General features: G+C 38.3%; 1 protein-coding gene across 4 annotated transcripts in view; it reads right to left on the bottom strand.

Annotated features, from left to right (window-relative positions):
- CEP192 (centrosomal protein 192) overlaps window positions 1-18902 on the bottom strand; it is a 56738-nt gene that overhangs the window by 37386 nt on the left and 450 nt on the right. Inside the window, exons 2-17 of one of the 4 annotated variants that reach the window (XM_042808675.1) lie at window positions 18584-18814; window positions 16998-17123; window positions 15975-16120; window positions 14566-14612; window positions 13106-13238; window positions 12640-12794; window positions 10033-10170; window positions 9424-9769; window positions 8945-9082; window positions 7608-7672; window positions 7341-7532; window positions 6351-6474; window positions 4223-4353; window positions 1846-2884; window positions 1599-1725; window positions 615-789 (exon numbers count right to left, since the gene is read on the bottom strand). In XM_042808675.1, the coding sequence (XP_042664609.1) occupies window positions 615-789; window positions 1599-1725; window positions 1846-2884; window positions 4223-4353; window positions 6351-6474; window positions 7341-7532; window positions 7608-7672; window positions 8945-9082; window positions 9424-9769; window positions 10033-10170; window positions 12640-12794; window positions 13106-13238; window positions 14566-14612; window positions 15975-16120; window positions 16998-17123; window positions 18584-18750 (3249 nt within the window). In that variant the 5' untranslated portion in view covers window positions 18751-18814. Of the gene's footprint in view, window positions 1-614; window positions 790-1598; window positions 1726-1845; window positions 2885-4222; window positions 4354-6350; window positions 6475-7340; window positions 7533-7607; window positions 7673-8944; window positions 9083-9423; window positions 9770-10032; window positions 10171-11882; window positions 12008-12639; window positions 12795-13105; window positions 13239-14565; window positions 14613-15974; window positions 16121-16997; window positions 17124-18583; window positions 18815-18902 lie in introns of those variants that run through there. The other 3 variants (XM_042808676.1, XM_042808677.1, XM_042808678.1) reach the window with 3 other exon arrangements.

The raw sequence follows: 18902 nt of genomic DNA, 5'->3' as shown, positions 1-18902 counted from the left end.
TCTTAATCAGCATAAGACTGCAAGTCTGAACTGAAGTTTCACTCTGATATACACTCTTTACTAAATCAGTAAGAACAGTGAGAATGATTATCAGAGGTAGACAAATGGTATTTTCAGTCCTGAAATCAATTGGTGGAAGCTAAAACACGCATTGATAAACATTTCTTAGGATGTAGGCAAAGGGAAGCACTCTTACCAGAAAATGAAACAAAACAGAAAGGGAGCCTCAGGGGTGAAAAAAGGAGATAAAGAGCCTGCTAACTGCTGCTAGAATGCTGCACTGCATTCCAAGAACAGAATTACTCAAGAAGCAACTCAGAAAAACATGGAAAAAAATATACCAACTCTAGCATTTTCCAGAAGTCCATTGAATGGTTTACTCTTACATTCACAAGGGTTTGTAATTTAACAAAACCTACTTCAGAATTTAAATTTCTGGAACTTGGGAGTATGGAAGAAAAGAGGGAAAAGCACAATACCTTTTTGCTAAGCACAGTGTACACTAAACTATTCTGGAACCTTCCAGGCTGTTCTAACCATTAAAAATGATTTTGACCATGTAACAGTTCATAGGGCAGAGCATAGGACATAATTACAGTCATAGATTTTCTTACCCAGTGCGTCTCTGGATCACACATTACAGATGTATTCTTAAGCGTACTGTCAGATTCAGAGACATATGTTAATCTGCTCATGCTTGGGCTTGAGTAAACTGACTGAGATGATACAGTACTCTCCTTGCAAGATGATTTTGGATGATGTGATGTGCTAATAAAATCAGCCTCAGACCTGAGAAACAGATAGGAAGTATGTCAGACGACACAGAATGCATGCCCACAAGAAAATGAATTGTCACTGGCCATACCATATGTTTAAAACCACAAGACTTGGTAGCAATCCTATAATTCACACAGCTCCTCTTATTACTGGAACTCATTTAAAAAAAAAAAAAAACATTACCCATTCAATTGCTAAGAAATGCTCAAATCTTGGGGACAAAGTTACAGTTTTAAATATGAAAGTGTTCATAAGTAATATAAATATTTCTAATTATTCTCTCACCACAAGCAGTGATATGAATTAGAGAACAAAACTCACCTAAATACAACTTTAAAAAACACAACAAAAACAACAACAACCCAGGCCATCATTGGTTGTATACAATATCAAGCTTTGTTATTACATAACTAGAACCGTAACAAAAAAATGAATAAAAACTAAATACTGCAGTCGACAGTTCCATCATCACGAAGGTTTAAGTATCCACACTATCTGACTAGCTACAGGCTGAGTATTCTGTATTCTTGCATTACTGGACAATCCTGAGCAGAAACAGATACATTCCTGTCCAGCAACTCTATCATCATACCAGCAAGGGAAATAAAACAACAATTGCTTAAGACTGCTCCTCCACACACACGTTAAAACCTAAGAGTAAGCTTACACACAGAACAAAGTCCTAGTCCTAAAAAAAAAAAAAAAAAAAAAAAAAGTCTTCTATAAACTGAAGTCAAAAACAATATTTACTTTAAAACCTGATGACTCCAAGATCCCCATGAAACTGTAGCAATTCTTATAACCCATGCTAAAAAATTTACCCTGAAAATGCTGTTCCAGAAGTGTCACTAGGAGAAGAGTGAATCAGCGGTGAAGTTGAAGGCCTGAAGCTATACTGTTCATCCTCTAAAGGCTGCAAGTCACATTCAGGGAGCACGGATTGATGCTCTGATAAATAAACAGAATTTTGTAAGTGTATAAGCACAGGAAACAAGTCTATTTTCAAGAAAAGCCTTTTCTACAACTGGTTGCTTTCATCTTTTTAGATTACTAGTTACAATTACTCACCACCACCATTTTGGCAAGTTGGAGAGAGCTTCTCAAAAGTTACATGTTTCACGTTCCCACTGCCAGCAGCACTGCTCTCTTTGGCTCTCTCCTCCACCTTTGTGCTTTGCGTCTCTTCATCAGTGTTCAATTTTTGCACAGGCGTTGCTTTTGTAGGACTTACTGAGACATATTTATCAGGTTGTTTGGTAGATTTTACATTGCTGAGTGGCACGATGTTTCTTGTACTTCTCTCCAAATCATTACATGGTTCGGGAACAGCATTTTTCACTTGATCTACTGTTCCTCCATCTTCCCTGCTATAACATCTGCTAGTAAGACTGTCAGCCTCCTGAGCAAACAGAAGTCTCTGTGCCATTTCCCTTTTAGATGCTAAAGGAGTTTCACATGTCTGTGCTTTGTTTCTACTAGGTGAAGTTTGGATACCCAGCACATCAGATTTAAGAGTAGCACTCATCAACTGCACATGTTTACTATTTAATATATCAGATAACTTCTCTGAATACTTAACACTATTTGCAGCTCTGTCCTCATGCCTGGAAGCACCAGATGAGCTAGAGATATTCTGAGTACCATTTTCTGCATTAAAATAATCCAGAAACTGCTTCTCTGTTAGTCGCTGCTCATTATGATCATTTAAAAAGTCTTCTACAAGAGTTTCTTTGTTTCTCACTTCACCCATTGAAGTGCTTTCAGACATACTGTTCTGGACAGATGTCTCAAGTTTTACAATACTCTCACGCTCACTTTCATGTCCCATCTCATCTGTTTTTTTGAGATATTTTTCCATATCAAATGTACTGTTTTCCACATGGCTGGATAATGCCTGATCAGCTGTGAGCTCCATCTCTTTAACAATTCCAGGAAGGAAACACTTTTTTCTGTTTTTATTGGAGAGTGTCATCATCATAGCAGCCAACTGGGAAGGATCAGCACTGCAAGAAGCATTAGCAATAGCAGAGGCAATTGTGCTAATACTGAGGACAGAGTCAGAATGATTAGATAAGCCACCTTCCAACTTGTCTTCGTTAACTCCATCCTACGACAAAGAAAAACAGATTAAACACCAAATGAAGAATGATTTTGTATTTGAATTTATGCCAGATGTGGAACACCTGATATTATATTAATATATTTCTTGTTGCCCCAGGCTTAATCTGTTGCCAAGGAGAAACACCACAACAGGAAAACCACTGATTTTCCAAGACTGCTTGCCATAAGGATTGCCTGCTAGGAAGCTTCTGTTCCTTTAAAACTTGGCAACTTGATACACATAAAATTCTCCTATCTGCCTTAACTTGGTTTTAGGGACTACAAGTAAATACAACCAAAGACAGAATAGGGAGGAAACTGACCAAACACACACTATCTTCCCAAATAACTTCCAATCATCTGCCTCTCAACAAAGTGAAACAAAATCAATTCCACGCTTCTCTGCATCTCTGAAGTCTCATGACTTATTGAATTTGCACACTGCCTATTCTTAGCAAAACACTGGCATAACTAGGCAATGTCACCTCTAGATCATAATCTCTTCCCATCTCTCTTGTAGACAAGATTTCTTTTTGAGAACTTGCGTTTATGTCCTCTCATAGATATCCACACAAGCCCTCACGGTATCCTCATAAAAAGACTATTGATTTATGGAGTGGACAAGGAGATTATGACTACGAACTGGCTGTAACATGTTGTTATCAGGGCACACAGTCTGTCAGGAGGCTATGAGTAGCCTGAGGTCCATAATGAGGCATCCCAGGGAAGGATGTTGTGCCAGTATCATTATCAGTGACGTTGATAATGGAACAGAGCACAGCCTCATAGCAAGTCTGCAAAGGTGTGGTTCATACATAAGATGGGCTGGCTGAGTTCAGAAAGACCTCAGCAGGTTGGAGAAACAGGATGAGAGAAGTATTGTGAATTTCAAAGAAAAATGCCTTTCAGCCTGGGGAAGAATAAGTTCTTGCACTAGTACTGGTTAGGGACTGACCAGCTGGAAAACAACTTGGTAGAAAAGAAATCAGAGGTCCAGGTAGTCATCAAGTTGACCATGAGCCAACAACATTCCCTTGTAGAAAAAAAAAAAAAAAAGCCAACAGCAATCTATGGTGCAGCAAGAAGAGATTGATCAGCAGGTTAAAGGTGCTGTTTCTTCTATTCAATGCTGGTACGACCAGACCTACTTCATAGATCATAACAATCTAATGAAACTAGTCTAAGAAGTAAAAGACTTCTGCTAGGATTCAAGTTATCAGCATAAAAGGCTGAAGTAGGTTGAGACCAAAGTCTAAACTTAACCTTACTCAAAGAAACAACAACAACAGAAGTGACTTTTGTTCAAGTTCACACTTGTAATTAATAGAAAATATGAAAAAAATACCTTTGCTTCACTTTTGGAAGCAGTTTCTGTATTAATGCCTTTTTGTATTCCAGCTGCAGCCTCCACACTACACCATGCATCTTCGCAGCTGGTAGAACTCGCATGTTCTTTTGCTTGAGCTTCCAAGTCTCCTAAGAAGAAAGAAAAAGACCTACAATTAATTTCCAAGTATACTGTTTGAACAACTTCATTCACGGATGTGAACAGTCCTGTTTGTTCATTACAACAGTCTTTTCCAGTTGAACACAATACAAGAACCATCAACAATCGCCTGTATAGTTATAATATTGAAAGAACATCTTCATTCAGTTAACAAAATTAGTGATGTTAACAATACCAAGCTCACACTTCATTTTCAGGTAGCCTACCATATGAGCACAAGCTAAACATGTCTTTTCATAAAACGTTATTCACAAGGTAGCATAAACGTAGACCCAGCTCTAACATAAAACCATAAGAGTTAGAACTGAGCAAAACGTTTTTTCATATACTAGGGAGTCTGAGAGATGTAGATAGCAGTGAACCGGTGATCTTGAAGGATTATACAGAGAAGGACACCTCTCTGAAACCATCAAGTCTATTAAGAATCTTCTGGATCATCAGACAGAACACAAAGTAGGAAATACTGTACTGATGAGATGTAGAAGCTATTATATCACCAAGGGGTTTCTGCTCGAAGGAAAACATCCAGACTCCGTAGAACACTATATACTATTTATTAAAAAGCTCTGCTTAACATACTAAGTTAATACACTTAGTATGAAGTGTGTTTACTTCAGTTAATTTAGCTTCTCTTCTACTTGTGGTAGATATTTGGAGTTTGGATATCCTCAGTACTTGAAGTAATATCCTTCTCAGGTCACTAAGCTCTCAGTTTCTTCTGCATCTACTGTTCCTTAAAAAAGGATTGTATACTAATATTGTTAATAAAGATAATTGCCAGTACTCCTGAAAAAAATTCACATGACAATTGCTATTAATATATTGGGTACTTAAGTCAATTTGTGGCCACTTTCTCTAGCATTTACAAAGTATTTGCAGAGCACACTATGGTATTTACCTATTACTTAAAGCAGCAATTACAGCTAGCTTCTACCTGAACAAAGGTCACAAGATTCGAGAAACATCTTGTTTGTTTGTTTTTAAACAAACTGTAAACAAAAATCCAGACTAGTGTAGAGTGAATTTAAGCACAGTAGCACTAGGTTTAAAGAAAACAAAACAAGCAAAATAATATAATTAGGGATGCTTTAAAAATATTTGGAAGGGCTTAGACCTGGGAAAATAATGGCTGTAAAACTGCTTTTAAGGAAATGTCCTACATAAAAATCTAACTGATGTTTTCGTCACTGTAGAAGTTTATGTAAGCCACAGCATTGATGCTACAAATGGATTCAGAAGGCTGATATAAGTGTATAAGAACAGCAAAGATGCTTTAAAAGGATCTCATCTTTTGATTAAGTGCTCTCAATTTCCTACATATATATCATTCAGTTTGTATGCAAGTCATGCAAAAATGCACCTTCTGGTCTTTGCACATAAGATTTTGGAGGAATTTCCTTATTCTTTCTTTAAACAGATATCCCAGGAGTATAATTACTTATTTATTCTAAAAGATGGAAGGAAAAGTTAGACTTGTATATACACACGCAGACAGTTATAACCTGATCTACTACTTTCCCTACATCCTCTATATCTAAATGGAAAATAAATCAACTTCTTGTTTTTGTGGTTCATTGTTTTTGTTGGGCTTGTTGTTGTTGTTCTTTTGTCAAAAGAACTATATAGCTTTTTCAATAGGTAAACCCTGAACATGCTTTAATTATTACAAGACATTCTGGTATTTATCCAGCATCTGAAAATGTGGAAGTGGCCCGGGCAATCCAGTTTACTAGTTGGTATTGGAATGCTCTCACACAACGCTTTAGGGTTTGTGTTTCTTTGGTGTGAATACCTTCCATCTTCACCCTCCCACACCTGAAAGTGATTAAGATGATTACAATGAATTTATCACATACTTCTCTCCAGTCTCTATCACATGCTTGTACAGTCTTTAACAGTTACACACAAATAACTCCTCGTTAATGTTACAACTACTGGTCTGAGGTTCATCCTGCTCTATAATTACCTGGAAACACTTCAGAAAATTGTGAAGTTTCTTGGGTAAAGTCACCTACTGATGCATCAAATTGCCTTAGCAAAGCAACAGGTTGCCTTGTCTTCGGAGATGTAATATGGTAGCCAAAAGAAGGCTATAAAAAAAAAAAGAGACAACCCAGAATACAACATTAGTAAATTCAATCATGAAATACCCACAGTTCCAGTGGGTATGCAAAGTATTTTCAGCCAGTGTCTCCTCAGTTGGTATTTGGCTGAGAAATAACATATGCCTCCTAGCTTTGTAAATGCCTACCTGACATACATACAATGCTATTTAAATAACAAAAAAATAAAAGCATACAACACACAAATGAAAAAAAAAAAAGCCAGCAGAAAATGTATTTATACCAGTTAGACAAAAGAAAGTACATGTGCTCTCATCAGTTCTGCAGCAGTACAGAACATGCTCACTCTACCAGTACACTAGGACAAAACTGAATCACACAAGCATATCCCCTTATACACAACTGTCAGGTTCTGTTTGTCTGCAGCACAGATGAGATGCTATCTACCCAACAGCAGGTAAGAAACACATAAAAGTCTATCGGTAAGTTGAGGTCTAGATGATTACGCTTTTACTGGAAGTGAGCATTTGCTTAGATAGCACAATTATCAACAGCCATTTAGAGACACCTCACTCAAATTTCCCTCTTAGTAGTGTTCCATTCAACTCTGTGGACTGCTTGCTCTTATCTCCAGCAAGCAGCCTGTAACAAGGCCTACCTTCCCTCTCTCTAACCCTATGTTTTGACCAAGAATGAATTATAAAGATTCCTTGGTAATACTAGTCATCCCTTCACATCATAAATGTCAAATGAGAATCAAAAAACAACTCATCCTTGTTGTATATGCATACAGAATTAGAAGCAGTTCTCAGAAATAATTATGACAACAACAAAAAAAGCAGTCCTGCTTTTTCTTATCCTTCCCTTGCCTCTCATAACACTGAGATACATACCCGTTTCACATCGCTGCCTCCACCAAGACAACCAAGAGCTTCAGACCTCTGACCAAAGAACTCCCCCAGAGACAAACGTAAGTAGCTGGCATCTTTACTAACATCAGACATTTTTGGCAGAAGGCAGCTGCCGGCAGATTTCCATGAAGAATTTGCCAATTCAGATGCATTTAGAATGTCTACTTTTTCTGCCTGCAAAGAAGTGACAAAAATTGTCATTTGTAAATAAATGGCAGTTATTCTGCCTGCATTCAGATCATTACTTACCTGCAAAAGTCTGTGCGCTTTCTCAAACTCTTCCTGGTCTTGTGCAATCAATGCTGCTGCTTCAGCTTAAAATCAAAGACATGTATTAAATAAGAGTTGCCATTACTATTCTGCATCATTAAACTAAACTTTGAGGCAAAGATGCTTAATTCTACATCCAAGACAACTTGGGACAAACCAGGAGTTATTCCTCACATGATAGCAAGAAAGGTTCATGTGAAGTTGGTTTAAAACAGCATTCCCTAACCTTTAGGCACCCCAGTAAAAGAAGCATTTGGCGAGCTACCTTAGAGCTCAGTACAGAAGGCCTCTTATAACCTTGTCCTGAAAGCAAATTATATTCATTATTGGTTCTGCTATCTATACTAGGTAGAACGGAGCTTCCAAACCAACTTAGACAACATTCAGGTTAGCAAATTAAGTGCTGAACTTAAGCAAAAGAAAGAGATTGGTTCAGTTTGTATCAGTTCACGAAATACCTGTGCAAGTTAACATGGCCAAAGTTTGCTGTCTATAAAAATTACTTAAGGGAAGTTGGAATTTCGTTGCTTTTGAGGAAAGCAAACTTCTTTCTCAGCAGAGAGAAACTCCACTGCATACAATGCTTAAGTCTGTACGGTAAGACAGTTGTTTACAGTACATTTTGGTGCTGAGGAATTTATTTGCCCACGGCACTACATGCATACTACCCAATCTTGTACGACAAACACAGACTCTCATGAAGATCAGCCTGAGACAGGTAAAGGAAAATTAAAACTGAAGTAGAGAAAGGTTCAAAAAGCCTAGAATTTCTTAGAAGAGTCCTGTAAATGGCCCTTAGTGACATTTTGCAGTACCAGTGCTAAGCGTAAGCACTCAGCACCAAGACATCCCCAAGAAGTTCACAGAAATCACCAGCCAGAGAATTCAGCAGCTCTTTTCACATTTACTTGCTTGTTTACATAATAATTTCTTGCTTACAGTTTCCTGTCTTATACCCATCATGCAGTACAGAACAATGGCTTCCTCTTCTTGATGAAAAGAATAACAATAATTAAAATTCTAACCAACACTTCTGGAAATGACAGACAGGGTAGCTATTTTTCTCATACAGTTGGTATCAGTGACACTCTTATTGGGAAGAGTAAGAAACATGGAAATAAGCTGTCAGCTGAAACTATCATTATATGCTGACGACAACAGCTTTCAAATAAGATTTAGTATCTAAAGCCTACAGGCTTTGAATACTAAACACCATTTATTTTTAAAGTGGAAAAAATAAAAAAGGAAGAGAAAAAGTTTCCTTAACTATATTAACAGATAGGAACAGCCAACTAAAAAGGAAAAAGATTACATACATCCACTTATGAACTCATTTATTTTATCATCCTCAGACAGGTTTAAATCTTGTTCTCCATCAAATGAAGTATAGTAAGCAAGATCAGTCACCCATTTGCCTTCTTCATTTTGATAAACAATGCTATGTGGTGCATCACCTGAAATATACAACAAATGATGCCTAGATGATTAAAATAAAAGGAACGAGGCAAAATGTCTTGAATTTAAATGAATCCACTCACTAAAGGCCAGCAACAAGTTATTGTAGATCAAGTAGCTGCAATTTCAAGTTGCAGCAGCTCTGCCAAAGAAGCAACAGTTTGCAATAGCCATCAATCAGTAATTTTTAAAAACAAAACCAATTTATTCAAGTTACATTTTTTCTTATTTATAAAGAAGTCGTGGATTTTTTTTTACTAAAGAAAAATGCACAGCTTACAATTTTATTTCCTTTTGCACACAACAGTGGCATAGTTATGTTACATATAAAACAACATACCTGAGTCTGTTGTAGCTAAACTTTTATTCTGACAGCTGTCTGCAGTTGGAGACAAGTAAGTATCAGAGAGGCCAACCTCACACCCAGTTGCACCTGGGACAGCTGCAGGTTCATCTGCACTAAGAGGAATTCTAGGATTGGTGTAGTGCTCCAGAAACCCTTCTGCTGGATGTAGTACTTGACCATCAGAAGCAGCAGACTGATGCTCAGAGGACCACACTTCCTGCTTGGAAAAAGCACCCTCGCCATCAGCTCTGTGGCTGCTGATGCACTGAAAATACAGTGAATCTAAACACAACTCAGCAGCACTGCAGGATTCCAGCACATCTCTGCTGGTCATGGAATTCTTAGGAAAAAAAAAAATTAAGTTACTACAGTTATTCTTAACTGTCAGAATTGCATTTGTTAATTGCTTGTGTTAATAGCTCTAGGTACAAAATAGTCAAGTTAACCATGGCTGAAAAACATATTCAAAAAACAAAGCCTTACTATTCATCTTTTCTAAAGAAAGTTTGGGTTGTTAGTTCAACCTCTTGTAAGTTTAAAAGCACAACCATATTTATTTTATGCTAGCCTTATTCTACATATATTTAAGAGATAACTCCATACCAGCTGTCTTCTTGCCCGGGGCAGTTTTTCTATTTGCACAGGACACCCAGTCATCCCTTGCTTTTGCGAACCTTCATCACTGGCATTTCCTGAGTCTCCTCCTGTCACAGCCTGGTACATATTGGGATCCTGGAAGTCCTCAAAAAAAGGAAATAAAAATTTTAAGTTGCATCACATCCACAATGCTGAAGAGAAAAATAAAACACACTGCTGGCTATGCTAGTCCACCAATCTGCCTTCAGTATGTACAGAGCAAGAAGATGGGGCATCTCTTTCCTTTTTAGTCCCACTATGTTATTTCATTTTCTTTAACAAGGGCACTGTACTATTGCTTCTCCGAATCTATCACTGAATGAGAATCCCAACCTGGAACCTTTTGGCACCTACCCCACTGCCCATCTACAGCCACAGTGAAGCAGCAGCATCTTGCTCTATTTACATCAAGCCTGAGGTCAGAGAACACAGCTCTGCTGTTCTCACTCTTCGCCATGGCCACACGGTCTTAAAACAGTCATCTATTCTATTCCTCACATACAGCTGTCCATCAACAACTGGCAACCTGTGCAGAGTGCCATCAAAAGGGTTAACAGATCACTTCCCACAGCCTGGAATTTTTGAAGTCAGGTGGGAAATTTATGAAGCTGTCAGACAACACATCCTTAGAATAATCATAATCTTTGCAACCACGATTCAATCAATCACACTTCACTGTTCTGGTCAAGCATGTAAGTATCAAGTTTTCATTCAGAGTTACAGACACCAAGCAATCTGTAAGAGAGAAATGGTGTTCTAAGACAAACCACCAGGTAGCTGTTGCTCTCTGCTTACCCTCCTCACACAGACTTCAGGAGACCATTTACTCACTTGCAAAAACAGCCTCATGATGCTACATGTTTAATAAAACCTTGAAAACTATGACCTCGGTAATCAAGCTGGTGATTGAAAAGCTCTTTATAAAAACCAGTCGTACAAAATGAAATAAGCATTAATGCCAGCAAACATTAAAGTATTTGTAAAAAGAAAAAATAAAACAATCCTTCATCAGAAAAGAAATCAATTTGTTTTCAACAAGATGATCAACGTCAAAAAGAAAGCTCCACACTGTGCTTTGAACAATGCTGCATTTAAACTACAACAAAGACTAGCAAAAAGTTACAACTATTAAAATAATTTCTTGTCATAGAACCATCAAAATAAAATTTAGCTATGCCTACAAAGAAAACACACTCATCTCCTGGAATTTACAAGATATAAAGATGGCCTTCCTTGCAGTTCATCCAACCAGCTTGTTGGGAGTGGAAGGAAGAGGTAAAGCTAGTGTTTTATGGATATTAGACAGCATTAAGAATTCCTTGCACTCAGATGCTGGTAAAAATCATGGTTTCATAAGACTGCAATATTAGTAAAGGCTTTTGCTTGTTTACCAGTAATATTGTTTCCCCTACTGGACTGAGGAGGTTCCAAACACGTACCTACAAGCCTGATACTAACACCAGCAGTGGGAAAAGTACAGAAGGTGCACTATAACTCATTCAAGCGAACACCTCAGAGTTGCAGTAAGTTCAAACTCACATACACAAGAAGCAGAACTCCAAAAAGCAGCCCCTGAAACATTAGACTGAACTGCAGCACAGACTGAACTTGTCAAGCAGAGGCTAGCTCTTACAGCAGCAAGTGCTGACTTGTATCCTACCCCACTGTTACTTTACTCTAAAGGTCAAGCTAGAATATCAACAGGTGATGCTGAATTGCTAGCAGCTATTTAAATAAAGAACTGCTCAGGTCTTTATTCCTTTTTCTCATCCTACAGCTGAGAGATAGAATAGATTTTATCTGAAAAGCATACTTACAATAATAGGACTTAAGAAATGAAGTCTTAAGCAGTCCAGCAAGAAAAGGTCCATCTTCAGGAAATACCATTGATGTTATGTTAGTTATTAACCCTAGGACAGGTCTCCATCATACCAGAAGACAGTAATATAGCCTTAGCACTCGCGTTATTTACCCCTTTGCAAGATCAAGTAACAAAACTGACTGCACAAGGTCTGAAACTGCTTATCAGGAGAAAGAAGGCCACAACAAAGATAAGTGTAGAAAATCTGAACAAAGGCCTAAATAAAGACAACAGCATAACAGGAAACCCGTGAGCATTTCTGCAAGCCTTCCAGATTAATGTCTCTTGGGACAGCCAACTACTTACCTAATTTCCCCATGCCTTATCACATAAGCAGAAAGATCCTCTGTAACAAGCATATTTGTCGGCTGCTAGCTCAGCACTATAAGATAATTAATACAAACACTGCTATGCTATTTAGCTTCTTTTGTTTCTTTTTATTCTTCTCCTAGGGAAAACCTTGCATAGGGAAAAGAAAGCCAGAATCTCGTTTAAAGTGCTTTGTTTCCTGCTTAGAGCTCTATTTGCTATCAACTACAAAAAAAAAAAAAAAATTAAGAAACAGGAGTCCTTTGCTTAATGCTATCTGTTGGGTAGTGTTTGGGTTTGTCATGAAAGAATATCTTGTCCACCCTGGCAGACAATTCTCAACAATACTACTGTGTTTCACAGCCATTAGGAGTACTAGGTTTGGAACTCCATCTTAAACTTACTTGAAGCAAGCCATTTTCAGGAAGCTTCAGAGCTTTACAGCCATCTGAAAGCTTCCCTATGTCAGTGTCTCCTCTGGTCACTTCAGGTGGTATCAGCTGCTCAAAATAAGCTTCCAGTTGGTTATCAAAGAACTCTTCATCATCAATATCATCATCTATTGAAACAAAAGAAAACATCCCATTCACCCTTCAGAGGTATTTTATAAATCACCTGGCAGGCTATCAGAACAACTCCATAATCTTTAATGCATCAAGACACATTCATACAGTCGAAGCAGAATGATCCTGTTTTTCCACCTCAAAATAAGTTGGGTTTTCTGTAATTTTGTTCACACAAGTTTTTGATGAAGTATTTTATACAGAATTATGCTTAAGTAATACATTTCTCCTCAAGTAGGTAGCAATGTTGTGTCAGAATTCTAAATATAACTATCCAGAGAAAGCTATAAAGTCACAAATCCCTTACCTGTGGAATCTCCTCCTAAGCTTGAAAGAGATGAGAGTTTCTCATTTTCTAAAAAACTTGAAAGACTAATGCTAAGATGATCACTTGAGGTTTCAGTTTCTACCAGTTTTTCTGAAGGTTCAGACGGAGTAACCTGTGAGAAACATCCATATGTAAATCTGCCTGTGAATGATCAGCTATTGCATAAATCCCCTAAATAAGAAGCAATTAAAGAGGTTTAAGTAACATTTTAAAACTCTCCCCCTTCCTTCTTACACATCCCAGGAAGTATTCAGCTCCAGTCGATTTTGCCTTCTAGCTTCCACAAAGGAAACATGCAAGAAACACAAACATCATAAAAGGGAAAAAACACCTGAATAACACCAAACTTGAAAGATCTCAGAACCAAAATACTGAACTACTGCATTAAGGAGTTTATTAGGGAAAAAAAAAATCCTTCATCTTAAAGTGCACAGTAGGAAATACACAATAGGTTTCTATAATGCTAAATGAATGCTTCTTCAGAAATCATACACCAAAAATCAAACTCCTGTTGTTATTTTTTAAGAAAGCAGTAACACAACGCCTACTTTGGATTTAGTCTCACACTGTTTCATCTCTGACAGCTAGGAAATATGAAAGTTCAGAAAGGACAGACTTTTTGAGAGGTACTACTTTTCAATGACAGACTGAGAGCATTCCACTGCAAGTCACAGGCCCCTGTGGCCCATAAAACACACACAAGCACAAACACAGACCAAATGAAAGTAAACTAAAGTAATTTAGAAAACACCAGCTGACACATCAAGAAGCATACAGCTGGACAGCATCAGGCTGCAGCCTGAGGTGTGTTTTCTACAAGAGCTGTGAGCTCTCATTCCCATCTGCACCCATAAGCATCAGCTTCTCTACAACAGCAGAAAGCAGTTGAAGCACAGCCCTGCCAGTACCTGACGCAGCTGTTTTCAACTATGGGAAAAGAGAGAAAAAAATCCAGGTGCAGACTGAGGTCTTACAAATGGTGCGGTTTATGTTGGGAACGCTGAAGAAGTCATGTGAACTAATATTCCTCTAAGCAATTAACAAGTATAAAGGCATCACAGATCAGACTGGTAGCCTACTTCAACTTCCAAAAGCATTCAGAAAGGTTCCTCCAAGACTCTTCATTAGGGCAAACTACAATTGTGCTTAAAAGATTCACACATGGAGAAAGAATGAGAAGACAGCACAAGGTAGGAATAAACAACAGCTTTCACAACAGAGAGATCAGGTGGAGTCACACTCCCATGGTGCTAATTATGTGAAGTGATGGGGAAAACAGAGGCAAAGTGAGACACGACACGCTGTTACAGCCTGCAGGTATACACTAAACAATGAACACTGTTGCATCACTTTCCTTTCTTTTCCTTCCTGAGAGAGAAGTCTCATACAAGATTATTATTAGGATATCTATAATTTCACAGTATCTAAGAAGTTTTTACCTTGTTATCCTTACTGTCTGGAAGAAAACATATTCCAGTTGGTAAATCTGGAACAAAAAATACAGTAAAAATCAGTATGTTAGTAGCATAACATGAGAACACTAAGTAGTAACCATTCTATAAGACAGCCTCTTGAAATGTACACGTTATAACAAGACCAAAGTTCCTGCATTCAGAGGAACGTACAAGAACAATCAGAAGCATCTTGGAAACAATTAAAAAGGCAAGGTTTCAACAGGGCTAGAACTGTAAACAGCATGTAGACAATTACTGCCTGAAGGCTTCCTTTCAAGCACTGTGAAAAAGGAGAGAGTGGCACATTACAGAAGCAGAAGTGAGCATTATGTTCCACTGTTTCATTCCACTGTTGAGACACTATCTTCTCTTAAAATCATTTGTAAGCAGCTTTCACTTTTCTACTGTATTCTCCCATAACCAAATCATGTCCCACAAGACAGAGCTAACATCTAAAATACAGATGTTAGCTGAAAAGGTTCATAATTCTTCAGAAACAAATGGGAACAAAAAGCAGTTTCCAGGCTACAATCTTAAGCTTCAAATACAGCACAGCTTAAAACTGAATAGCCAAGTAGCAATGCTCAGAACCAAGCCCAAACAAGGCACTCCCAATTTTCCAAAGCATCTTGTTCCTATATTACTGTCACTTCCTTAAGCCTAAAAGGAGAAATGGCTGAAGACAATGCTTCAATGAACAGTGGTTTATCAGGGTGCATTTATATTACAAACCATGCACTTCCTAATAGAACGTGTTGTCTATTGAATTATGAATGCTTACCTCACAAAACTGCAGATAGCTTGGAAGAAGGTAATGACTAGAAGTATTTATGAATCTACTCTCTTGAAGGAGCCAAAGGAATTTGATCACATTAGAATCCCTCTCCCTTATGTATAGTTAACATCAGTAACTGCACTTTCAAAGCAAGTTACAGAACATCGTTTTGCTTCTGCTGTTCCATTCACACTTCAAGAAGGAACAGTTTTCACAGCCAAGCATTCCAAACTACTTTTCCATATGTTACACTAAAAAAAATAAATATGAGCTTCTACTTTGTACAGCCACAGCCAAAAAATAAAAATAAAAAAAATCACTCATTAATGGCTGGAATAGGGCAAGAAAAGAAACATCAGTTAAAATACAATCTCATAAACCTGCATCTATTGAAAGAGAAGGGGTAGAAAACAACTCTGTACATTGTCATCATATTGTTGGACTTCCGCTCAATCCCAAGCTTTTTGCGTTTTCAGTTCGTACAAAATAAAAAGATTCTTTTCCAAATCCCATTTGCACTATGCCACAAAACACTGAAATGGTTAAAAACTCCACAGCCACACTGTAATAAGGTAACTACACTGAGACCAAGTATGTAGTTTTTCTTGAAGTTTAATACCTTCCAATCGTTCAAGCGGTAATAAGGGATCTTGACTGTGATTCGAATGCTCAGCAACGTTCTGGTCTTGATCTCCAGCCACGGAATAGGATTCTCCCAGACTAATAATTGCAGGCTGAGGTTCTTTAACCAACTTAGCAACTTCCCTAAAAAGAGAATTATTTCAATTTAAAATACCATAATTATACGTAATCAACATCAGCATACGACATCTCTCTACATAAAGATTTGAGAAGTTCTCCAGTTTTCACACCTTCAGCCCTGGGAATTTTGCTGTTCCCATTAACAAATTCTACACACGTCACCTATCATTTTATAATAGAGGAATATTATCAAGATCAAGGGCTGCTGTTCCACAACCTAAAACGTCCCAGAGAAGCACCTAGAGCTATTTAATGTTAATATATGTGCGTGTCCGCCCCCATTTTGTTGTTGTTGTTTTGTCCCCTACTTCTTCTTCTCCTCTGCATTTTTGCAACAAGTGAGGAAAGCCCAAAGGGAAGAGGTTCCTGCTGGGAAAATTCCATGATCAAATTGACAGCAAGTCAAACAAAAACTAAACAAGATTTTCCTAAGCCCATAAATACCAGCAGGTTGTTCATAACATTAAACTGGAGCAGAAATATAAAGAATGGGATTTACAAAAGCTGCTACTGAATAGAACTACAAAGAATTTCACTAATTCTGCTCAAAACTTACTTTTCACTTCTGATAGCCACATACACAATTAGCTTACTGGGCTAATCATAAGACTTTAAAGTTTCCACATTGAGTGAAATGAAACATTTTTGCATTATGCATTAGCTATATTTAAATTTGAAAAGTCTTTTTAGAGCAGAGAATGGGATGTTTGGCAGGAGGATACATTACTATTAGAGACCCAATTTGGCTTGGTTTTTATGGCTGATAATTTCATTTTCAAAACCCAAACATATTCCATGAGTAGCCCATTGCATATACAAATCTAAATACTATGTTGCTATATGCTTTTTAGGAACAAATTAGTTTAACAGCCTCACTCACATGTCATCGTGAAAACTGATGGCAAACCTCCCCATCGGCTCAGGATCCAACTGGCTACCGTGAGAAGATAGGGATGCAGGTAAGTGCTTCCCTTCTTCTAAATAAGATGCCCGGATATCAGAAACCCTGTAAGAGTGGGTAGGGAAAACACAATTGCTGTGATAAGCATCTCTATTTTGTAATCAAATACAATTCTTTCCAGTTCTTTGGTAATCACTAATCTCCCACGTGTTGAATTACTTGAGTAGTTCTGCATTTTCTTGCCAATCTGTATAGAAGGTACGTTTTGGTACCCAGAACATTCTCTGATCTTCTGAAAATAGGATCACAGACTCATTAAGGATGATCATTAAGACCGTCCAGTCCAATCACAAATCAACATCACCATGCCCACTAACCACGAACCTCAGTGCCACATCCACACAGTTCTTGAACACCTCAAGGGATGGTGACTGCACCACCTCCCAGGGCAGCCTGTGCCACTGCCTCACTGCTCTGAGAAGAAATTTTTCTTCATATCCAACCTGAACTTCCCCTGGTGCAACTTCAGGCCATTCCATCTCATCCTATTGCTGCTACCTGGGAGAAGAGGCCAGCCCTCACCACAACTTCCTTTCAGGGAGTTACAAGTTGTAGTGAGCAATAATGTCTTTCTTGAGGCTCCTTCTCTTCAAGTTCTTAAGAGAGCGAGCATGTTCTTATTCTCTTTGGCTACTGCCACTTTTGGAATGCGCACTTCTGAAGACAGGCCTTAACGGTCTGACCTTACTGCATATAAAGTCACATGGGACAGCAGTGATATAAACAAAGGTTTCAGTTGTTACTGTTGGTTTTAACCCTTGTTGAACAAATCATTATACATTGTATTAAAATTTAGCTGGTGTCTCTACTTACATTACCTTTCTAAAATGTGAGAGATTTAGGTAGGTTAACATAGTACCCACGTTTTTTAAATATATTCTCCGAATGGCTAGAGTATACTCAAGGTAAAAAATGAAATTATGCTCAATTGTTCATACAATCATAGAATGGCCTGGGTTGAAAAGAACCACAACAATCATCTAGTTTCAACCCCCCCCTGCTATGTACAGGGTCACCAACCACCAGACCAGGCTGCCCAGAGCCACATCCAGCCTGGCCTTGAATGCCTCCAGGGATGGGGCATCCACAACCTCCTTGGGCAGCCTGTTCCAGTGTGTCACCACCCTCTGTGTGAAAAACTTCCTCCTAATATCTAACCTAAACCTCATCTTAGTTAAAACCATTCCCCCTTGTCCTATCACTATCCACCCTAATAAACAGCCATTCCCCCTCCTGTTTACATGCTCCCTTCAAGTACTGTTATCTTTTCATTCTAAAAGCCAAATTACTCCTTTGAAGAATAACTTTAATGGAAAGCTAACTACATTATGAGTTACAAACCTCACCCAGATTTTTCATTGCTATTACAAACAGCCACTACTGATTACTAAGCAGTGTAATAATAAGTGATGGTAGTTTTTCCTTTCCAAATTAAATGGGTCAAACCAGACAGCTAGTAAGATTATTAAGTGGAATTACTAAGTAGAATTAAACGAGGGCCTCACCTGCTGTCATGGCCTGCTTTGTTCTTGGCAACAGTTGACGCTGCAACAGGTAAACCGGGGTTGGAGGAGATGGTGACATTTTCCACAAGGATGCTGGCACTGCTATTCAGTGAACTGCCCAGGAAGCTGGGAAAGGTCTCATCAGCAATGTTTCGGAAGCTTTCCATCGTGCTGCGCAATCTGCCTAAAGCAATACCCTGCTGGCAACAGTCAGCCCTGGTCCAGCAGCATCTGGAAGCAAAAGAGCACACGGTTACCTACGTCACGGTAACAATTTCACAAACGCTGCCCAAACACAGCGGCCAGTGCCGCTTGGCCA

This window comes from Centrocercus urophasianus, unplaced genomic scaffold (assembly GCF_019232065.1).
Source record: "Centrocercus urophasianus isolate 14NV4802_14NV808 unplaced genomic scaffold, USGS_Curo_1.0 seq_11, whole genome shotgun sequence".
NCBI classification, from domain to species: Eukaryota; Metazoa; Chordata; class Aves; order Galliformes; family Phasianidae; genus Centrocercus; species Centrocercus urophasianus.
The sequence above is the reverse complement of the archived record's forward strand: the minus strand, read 5'-3'. Positions and strand labels throughout refer to the sequence as shown.